This window comes from Manis javanica, chromosome 13 (assembly GCF_040802235.1).
Source record: "Manis javanica isolate MJ-LG chromosome 13, MJ_LKY, whole genome shotgun sequence".
NCBI classification, from domain to species: domain Eukaryota; kingdom Metazoa; phylum Chordata; class Mammalia; order Pholidota; family Manidae; genus Manis; species Manis javanica.
The window spans coordinates 93,902,496-93,911,842 of NC_133168.1; the positions used below are offsets into that span (position 1 = coordinate 93,902,496).

At 50.0% G+C, this 9,347-nt stretch overlaps 1 protein-coding gene across 1 annotated transcript; it reads left to right on the forward strand.

Annotated features, from left to right (window-relative positions):
- Nucleotides 1-353: 353 nt before the first annotated feature.
- QTRT1 (queuine tRNA-ribosyltransferase catalytic subunit 1) lies at nucleotides 354-8,511 on the forward strand. The gene is made up of 10 exons (XM_017662057.3): nucleotides 354-643; nucleotides 883-951; nucleotides 1,051-1,189; nucleotides 5,098-5,176; nucleotides 5,262-5,377; nucleotides 7,379-7,517; nucleotides 7,765-7,840; nucleotides 7,952-8,061; nucleotides 8,145-8,232; nucleotides 8,327-8,511. The coding sequence occupies exons 1-10, from the start codon at nucleotides 401-403 to the stop codon at nucleotides 8,477-8,479; spliced, it is 1,212 nt and encodes a 403-aa protein (XP_017517546.3). The 5' UTR covers nucleotides 354-400; the 3' UTR covers nucleotides 8,480-8,511.
- Nucleotides 8,512-9,347: the final 836 nt, after the last annotated feature.

Genomic DNA, 9,347 nt, shown 5'->3' on the forward strand with positions numbered 1-9,347 from the left:
TTGGGACATATCAATGTACAAAATAGACAAAAGCCTGTACTAGGCACCTTGTTAAGATGTCTATACATCCATCAGTCTTATTCAATCTTCACATTTTTATGCCGATTTGTTATATTATTCATTCTATTTTATGGAGAAAAAAAATTATGGCTCAGACAGGCTTTGGTTGTAGAGCGAGGAAGTATCCGGGATGGGATTGAAACCAACACAATTTTGATTACTCGTGCCAGCGCGCGGCTCTGGGGAGCGGACTGGACGCTCCGCGGGGACGAGCGCGCTGGCGTCCGTTGCCATGGCCTCGACGCTCTCAGAGCTTTAGTTCGCGTTGCGCAACACGTGACACCAGCCAATATGGCACCGCCCATGGTGTTCCAATATCCACGTGGTCCCGGCAGTCAAGATGGCGGCAGCGGCCAGCCCAACTTCCTTAGAGTCCGCCCCGCGGATCATGCGGTTGGTGGCCGAGTGTAGCCGCTCCAGGGCCCGAGCAGGCGAGCTGCGGCTGCAGCATGGGCCGGTGGCCACTCCAGTGTTCATGCCAGTGGGCACGCAGGCCACCATGAAGGGCATCACGGCCGAGCAACTGGACGCGCTGGGCTGCCGCATCTGCCTTGGCAACACTTACCATCTGGGTCTGAGGCCGGTGGGCGAGCCCCGCCCGGGCGGGGCGGCGGCAGGGCGTGGGGAGCCCTGGAGCGAATATTCCCTAGGCCCGGGCACGCCTCCAAATGTCAATCGCGTATCGAATTCTCGGGGCGGCCCAGGTCTTGTGCTGGGCATGAGAGAGCCAGGGAGGATCGAAGCTGGCCAGCCCTGCCCCTCCCAACATGAGATCCAGAATCGCGCTCATCACTGACCTGGCCCTTTCTTCCACCAACCCAGGGCCCAGAGCTGATCCGGAAAGCCCACGGTCTCCACGGCTTCATGAACTGGCCCCACAATCTGCTGACGGTGAGGTGGGGTCGGAGCCGGGATCCGACGGCCCTCCTTGGGGGTGGATATCCCCTATTACCCCCGCCCCTGACAGCGCTGCGGTGGGGTTTCCTCCAGGACAGCGGCGGCTTCCAGATGGTGTCCCTGGTGTCCCTGTCCGAGGTGACGGAGGAAGGCGTCCGCTTCCGCTCCCCCTACGACGGCGATGAGACCCTTCTGAGCCCGGAGAGGTCGGTGGAGATACAGAACGCGCTGGGTGAGCGGATCCCGGGGACCATTCCCTTCCCCTGCCTTCGGCTGGTGGAGGTGAGGCGGGCCGGTTTCTTTCGTGCTGCGTGGCTTCGGGCAAGTCACTCCCCCTCTCTGAGCTTCAGGTGAGCCAACGCAAATGAGGCTAGTTCACAAGAATAGTGATGTAATGTCTGTAAAATCTCATTGCTGCAGTGCCTGGCGTATAGTAGTTTTTATTATTTTATTTTATTTTATTATTATTTTCAATGCTATATTTTCTCCTTGGGAATTTTTAGTATTTTCAGTGTTGTATAACCGTTACCACAATCTAATTTCATAACATTTTTATCATCCTAAAAAGAAATCCTGTTCCCATTATCAATCATTTTCCATTCCCCCCTCCTAGTTCTAACTAATCTACTTTCTGTCTCTATATTCTATGTTCTAGATGTATCATGTAAATGAAATCATGCAATATGTGTTCTGTGAATGGCCTCTTTTACTCAGCATAATGTTTTTGAGGGTCATCTGTATTGTAAGTTTGTATCCTATATTTTAGCCAAATATATAATAGTCCATTGAATGGATATGCTTCATTTATTTTATTTTTTATAGTTGTAACCCTATATATTGTTTATTTTAATTTTTTTGTTGCCATGTTTCTAGTTTCTTAATCTCCTTAGGTCATCTGTATTGTATCAAACCAAATCCCAGACATCCTGTATAGATGAATTTTCATTTTATCTCTAAAACATAGGGGCTGGGTTGTTTTTTTTTTTTTTTTGTATCGTTAATGTACAATTACATGAGCAACATTATGGTTACTAGACTCCCCCGATTATCAAGTCCCCACCCCACACCCCATTACAGTCTCTGTCCATCAGTGTAGTAAGATGCTATAGAGTCACTAATTGTCTTCTCTGTGCTATACTGCCTTCCCTGTGCCCCCACCCCTAACATTATGTGTGTAAATCGTAATGCCCCCTTTTCCCCTTTATCCCTCCCTTCCCACCCATCCTCCCCTGTCCATTTTCCTTTGGTAACTGTTAGTCCATTCTTGGGTTCTGTGAGTCTGCTGCTGTTTTGCACCTTCAGTTTTTTTCTTTGTTCTTATACTCCACATATGAGAGAAATCATTTGGTACTTGTCTTTCTCCACCTGGCTTATTTCACTGAGCATAATACCCTCTAGCTCCATCCATGTTGTTGCAAATGGTAGGATTTGTTTTCTTCTTATGGCTGAATAGTATTCCATTGTGTATATGCACCACATCTTCGTTATCCATTCATCTACTGATGGACACTTAGGTTGCTTCCATTTCTTGGCTATTGTAAATAGTGCTGCGATAAACATAGGGGTGCATCTCTCTTTTTGAAACCAGGCTCCTGCATTCTTAGGGTAAATTCCTAGAAGTGAAATTCATGGGTCTATTTTCTATTTTGAGTTTTTTGAGGAACCTCCATACTGCTTTCCACAATGGTTGAACTAGTTTACATTCCCACCAGCAGTGTAGGAGGGTTCCCCTTTCTCCACATCTGCGCCAACATTTGTTGTTGTTTGTCTTTTGGATGGTGGCCATCCTTAGTGGTGTGAGGTGATACCTCATTGTGGTTTTAATTTGCATTTCTCTGATGATTAGCTATGTGGAGAATCTTTTCATGTGTCTGCTGGCCATCTGAATTTCTTCTTTGGAGAACTGTCTGTTCAGGTCCTCTGCTCAATTTTTAATTGGATTATTTGCTTTTTGTTTGTTGAGGTGTATGAGCTCATTATATATTTTAGATGTCAACCTATAGGGGCTGGTTTTTAAAACACCCATAATACCATCATTCCAGCCTAAAATGATTAATAATAATTCAGTAACATCATCCAATATCTAGCCAGTGCTTAAAATTCCAGTTGTTTATTAAGTGCCACAATCCTGTTGGTTTGGGGATCCAAATAATGTGCAGACACTGCAATGGTTTGAAAGGCTCCTTAACTTTATTAATATATATTATGTATATTACATATTATATACAGTTTACATATATATTACATATTATAAGGTTTCTCCTCCCAGCTCCTTTTTTTTGAGCAATTTGCTTCTTGACAAAACTGGTTCCTTTCTCCTTTAGTGTATCCCACAGTCTGAATTTGGAGGATCACATCCCTCTGGTGTCATTAGCAGTTTTCTTCTGCCCTCTAGATTTCCTGTAAGTTTACCATTAGCACTGGAGTTGGAGCCAGGTTCAAGTTCTTGTTCCTTTTGGCAAGATGGCTTCGCTGTGTGTATTGCAATCAGGGGGCACCTAATGCCACCCCACTTCTCCTCGGTGCCGTCAGTGGTCCTTGCCTGGAACCATTGTGCTCTTAGAGTTTTGCAAAATGGTGATGTTGTCATTCTGTCATGCTTCCTTCATTTATTAGCCAGCTTGCTTCTGTAAGGAGAAACATCTCTTACCAACTCCTGGGAGACCCAAGTAGTTCAGTTCATGCAGGAGAAGTGGGACTGATTCTCTCCCTTATTTATCAGTTTTCATGGATAGATTACTCAGCACCCTGTAGTAATGATGAGCTAATCTATAGTTTTTCAGGATCACCATGAACTCATGGGTTTGAATGTGTTCAATGTGTCTTGATCCATCGCAGTCAGATCAGTCCCTATCGATTCTCAAGCTGCCCCATCTTTGTTTAGGGTGTTGCACTTTTTTCCTATATGGATACATCTTGGCAATATTTTCTTGAGCTTTTTGTGACATACTAGCCCACAGTCCCTAATCTGAAATTCTTGGGGTCAGAATTTTACATTTTACAGGGCTCATACATACCATATGTAACACAGCACGAGGTCGGGGTAGCACACTCTGACGCTTTTTTTTTTCTTAACTTTTAAAAAGTTGTGGCAAAATGCATATACCATAAAACTGACCACTGTAACCATTTGTAAGTGTTCAATTCAGTGGCATTAAGTATGTTTGCGCTGTTGTGAAACCATCCTGCCGTGCATCTCCAGAACTCTATTCGTCTTGCAAAGCTGAAAGTCTGTCCCCATGGAACAGTGACCCCCAGCCCCTCCCGTAGCCTCTGGCTCCCACCATCCACTTTCTGTCTCTGTGGATGGGGCTCCTCTAAGGACCCCCTAGGGTGGCATCACGCAGGATTTGTCCTTCTGCATCTGGCTTGTTTCATTGAGCACTATGTCCCCAAGGTCCATCCATATTGTAGCAGGTGTCAGGATGTCCTTCCGTTTTAAGGCTGCGTAATATTCCATTTTATGGATGGGCCACATTGTGTTTATCCATTCTTCTGTCTATGGACAATCGGCTTGCTTCCGCCTTTTGGCTACTGTGAATCATGCTGCTGCGAACATGGGGGTGTAAGTATCTCTTTGAGACCCTGCTTCCAGTTCTTTTGGGGTATACACTGGACCATATGGTATGCACTGCCCTTCTGTTGCATTAACATTTATGAATTTTCATCCACAAATGGGATCTTAGAAAACCCTAGGTCTCAGGTTTTGTTGCAAATGAGTATGCCATAGCATAAGAAAAAGATTTGGCTTAGAGAATTTTCTGGATTTTGGAACTGTAGGAAAGGAACATTCTTTTAAGGGCTAGACCATGGTTTATTTAACCGGACCCCCGTTGCCAGGTGGTTGGGCTCCCACTGTGATGTTGCCCACTATGGCAAGATGAGTCGCTTTATATGCACAGTATCTTGTTCTTGAAGGATAAACTCACAGAAGTGTGATTTTATTCTGTGTCGGCAACGGGTTCTATCTGGGATGGGGCAAGCTCAGATGTACCTTCTGGAAAGCTCTCTCTGGCTCCTGTATAAACAGAGTAGGAGGCTAAGTGGGAGTCAGGAAGACGCAAGAAGGGACCTCTGAGGTCCAGCTCGTCCCCAGCAGGACGTGGGCTTTCTCAGTGAGTGTCCCTGTCTCCCCCCCAGGCTCAGACATCATCATGCAGCTGGACGATGTGGTCAGCAGCACTGTGACAGGGCCACGTGTGGAGGAGGCCATGCACAGGTGTGTGTGTGTCAGGGGAGGGGATCCTGGACCTGCAGCCTGTTCCCCTACTCCCTTCGGGCTTGTGACTGGGGACCTCTGACAGGTCAATCCGCTGGCTGGACCGATGCATTGCAGCCCATCGGCGACCGGACAAGCAAAACCTCTTCGCCATCATTCAGGGTGGGCTGGACGCAGATCTCCGGGCCACCTGCCTTGAAGGTAGAGCCATGTACCGGCAGTACCAGGCCTTGTCCATCGCTGAGGGTCCCACATGGGCCTGGCCTGTGATGGTGCTCAGACAGTGGGCACTCCAGGAAGAAGGAACAGCTGAAGCAAAGGCCCAGAGTGGACATGTAGAATATTTGCAGAATAATAGGAATTCCAATAGCTCTCAATTTTTAGTTGTTCACCAGATACTATGCCAAATGCTGGTCATATACCGGATGGACCCATTGAGTTTTCATAGCCTTCCTCATTTTAGGTGGGGACAACACGGTTCCCCAGGTCAAAGAAGGGGAAAGTGGGCACAGGGCTGTGAGGTCACTTAACAGCCACACATCTTAGATGTTGCAGAACTGGGGTTAGAACCCAGGCCTTGAGCTCTAGAACCTACAGCATTAACCAATGCACTGTTCTCCTCCCTGGGGAGCAAGACACACAGGGTCCGGTGGGCTCAGGGCATATGCTAACCCTATAGGCCCTGGGACACCACACTGTGGTGCTGGGAGCATAGAGGGCTGTTGGATGGGAGAGTGACAGCAACCAAGGGGCATCATAGAAAAATCCCAGTAGGACAGGAAGCAGAAGGCCCATAAGGAGGCTGTGGGGGTTGCCCAGGGGGAAGGGTAACAGTAAGGCCTGAACCATAGCCGTGGCCGTGGAGATGAAGGTGAGGCAGAGTTGGGGGCCCACAGGCAGTGAGGTGTTGTGGGCAAGGCTCTGGAGTCCATCAGGCTACATCCAAACCCCTGACCTTCTGCCTCCTGGCTGTGCACCCTTGGGAGCGTGGCTTGTCCTCTCTGAGCCTCACTTTCTTCCTCTGTAAAGTGGGAACATACTCCAGTGTCATGGGGTCAGAGTGAAGAAAAAAATGGGAGAATTTGCTCAGTATCCCTCCTGTATCTCGCATCAGTGTGTGCGGCTAGGAAGACTGCCCTCAAACCGTGCTCCCCTCACCTCCACCCCTGTCCTGCTCCAATAAGCTTTTTTAATGGATAGAAACCTACAGATTCATTTCATGTCAGGGCTCAGTACATGCATGAGAGCGGAAACCAAGGCTTTGTGAAATGTTACTGTTATATGTGAGATCCCTTCTGGTATTTTCTGTTCTCTTTGATTCAAAAAAAAACCCCACCAGCCTGGTCTTTCCCCATCAGATTCATTGCCCAGGTACTTGCAGTTTGACCAGCTCCACCTGGTGGCGCTTCTGAACGTGCTCGGAAGCTCTCCTTGCCCCAGGACCACCTGGGTGCTCCCCCATGACAGGATGGGTGTCTGGGGTGAGGGGGACCTGGGAAGCTGCATTTGAACAACCCACCCCTGCTAGTTGTTGATGCTCTGGGTTGAACTGGGCAGCTGGGGCCCGACACAAGCCTGGGCTTTGAGGCCAAACCCAGGTTCAGACCCAGCCTCTGGCCTATGTGGCCCAGAACTAGTGTTAAGCTACCCACACCTCAGCAACAGCGCGGACCTGCAGCTCCTTCTCTGCAGGTCTCCAGCCTAATTACTCTCTTCTGGACTCCAACACGCTCAGGCAGAGGCAGTTCCTTTGGTGGTAAGACCTGAGCTGGGTGGTTACTTACCCCAGTTTGAGGAGACTGTGTGCATCTTGCTGCGGAAATGTTACAGTGTTAGATAGTGGGGCTGTTATCAGCATATAGGGTGTTCACTGTTCTAGAATTGAGAGAAATTTGGGAACACATTTGTCTTCATTTTAGGTTTCTGCTAAGGGAGCATGGGCTGTGGGCCTCTCCTGAGTTCTGAGGGAAACGATTGCACATGCAGCAGGCCCATGAGGTCGCCAGTGGTCCCCCCAAACACACACACACACACACACACACTCTCTCTCTCTCTCTCTCTCTCTCTCTCTCTCTCTCTCTCTCTCTCTCTCTCTCTTCCTGTGGGAGGTGAGGGTCTGGGCAAAGTCTACCCTGGGGGAAAGAAGGAAGAGGAGCAATTTCCTTAAGCCTGGTCGCCCCTCACCTTGCCCCTTATCTGCAGAGATGACCAAGAGGGACGTGCCTGGCTTTGCCATCGGGGGCCTGAGCGGGGGTGAGAGCAAGGGCCAGTTCTGGAAGATGGTGGCTCTGAGCACCTCACAGCTGCCTAAGGACAAGCCCCGATACCTGATGGGGGTCGGGTATGTGGAGGAGATGGGAGACTGCGCCACCTATGGGAAACCGATTCCCGGGGAGCCTGGCCAGGGCGGTGTCGGGTGGGTGGGGAGGACATAACCCTGCCTGGGGAGGGGCTGAGGAGGACACGGCCCTCCTTGGGGCGGTTGTGGGGAACGGGGCCCAATCCCGGGGGAGTCTGAGGGTGGAGGTGGGGTGTGTGTGCAGGGCATGAAGTTCTCTGTTCCCCTGCCCCCGTGGCCCCACCCTCAGCTATGCCACTGATCTGGTGGTCTGTGTGGCTCTCGGATGCGACATGTTCGATTGTGTCTTCCCCACGCGGACAGCGGTGAGGCCCTGGGCAGGGGGAAGATGGGGAAGCCTGGTGGGGGACAAAGAGGAGGTGGGATTGGGGAGGGGAAAGACCTGGGTGACCACCTTCGCCTGCCTCCTTCCCCAGCGCTTCGGCTCCGCCCTGGTACCCACGGGGACCCTGCAGTTGAAGAAGAAGCAGTATGAGAAGGACTTCCGCCCCATAGACCCTGCGTGTGCCTGTCCCACCTGCCAGAAGTAGGGGGAGCGGAGGCCTGGGGGCCAGGGGAGGGCGCAGAGGGGCCAGGACCCGGCGCTGCTAAGCGCACACCTGTCCACAGGCACAGCCGGGCCTTCCTGCATGCGCTGCTCCACAGTGACAACACCGCCTCCCTGCACCACCTCACTGTCCACAACATCGCCTACCAGGTGTGCCCATGCCCAAGGCACACAGGCATGGCAAAGGGGCGGCGAGGGTCCCCCGGGTGTCCGCAGTTGGCTGACAGCTGACATCTCTCCACAGCTGCGGTTGATGAGCGCAGTGCGCACCAGTATCATGGAGAAGCGCTTCCCCGACTTCGTGCGGGACTTCATGGGTACCATGTATGGGGACCCCACCCTCTGTCCCGCCTGGGCCACTGAAGCCCTGGCCTCTGTGGGAATCACACTCCATTGACCTGGCTTGGGGGAGGGAGGGAGGGAGGTACAGAGGAAGGGAGGGAAGATACTGAAAGATTTTTATAAAAGATTCAAACTTGAGTGTGTCTGTGTGCCTTCTTGGGGAGGAGGCCTGTGTCTTGGTCCCCTTCCTTGTCTGAGTGTCACTGCAGACCCCCGACTGATGGTAACACAAGTCACCATAGCAGCAGGTGGAAATCTGGAAACCACGTGGTAAAGCCCAGCCTATAGGAAGAGTGGGAGCTGCAACCTTTTTCCTGTGGCTCAGGCCCCCCAGCCAACGTTGGGTGAGCACTCTTGTCCTCCCCATTTTTTACAGGTGAGGAAACAGGCCAAGGCCTCCACTGAGGAAGTAGCCTGGCTCCAGAGCTTGTGGTCTCAGCTTTGACTTTTTGGACACATGGCTTATCTTGCTGTCAGTAAACATAGCAATGCCGACAATACGTGTGATTTCGTGGGCGCTTCCACTATGCCTGGCACTGTTCCGGGTGGTTGTCCTATGGATTTAATCCTTGCAACTTTATGGCGCGTGTAGAGATATGTCCCCCATTTTACAGATGGGGAAACTGAGGTTCATAGGCATGAAGTCATTTGGTCATTATCACCCAGCAGACAGAACTGGGATCTAACCCACGTATGGCCAAATACAAAGTTGGTACTCTTAGAAAATAAGGGCTTTTAAATTGATAACATACAAAAAAAATGCAACTGCTTTGATCATTTTGTGGATTCTTTCAGGAATTTTCCATGTGTATGTGTTTTTCATGAGTGTCAGCATCCTTTATAGGCATTCTGTACCTTGTTTTGTTTTTTCTTTCTTTTAGTCCATTTAAAATTGTTACATGTCAGTAGTGAGGACCTTAATC

Excerpts from the sequence above, each read along its gene's own strand:
- QTRT1 (XM_017662057.3), top strand. The coding sequence starts at position 401 with ATGGCGGCAGCGGCCAGCCCAACTTCCTTAGAGTCCGCCCCGCGGATC. Across the intron at positions 644-882 it reads ACCATCTGGGTCTGAGGCCG|GGCCCAGAGCTGATCCGGAA; the intron begins GTGGGCGAGCCC and ends CCACCAACCCAG. Across the intron at positions 8,233-8,326 it reads TCCACAACATCGCCTACCAG|CTGCGGTTGATGAGCGCAGT; the intron begins GTGTGCCCATGC and ends ATCTCTCCACAG.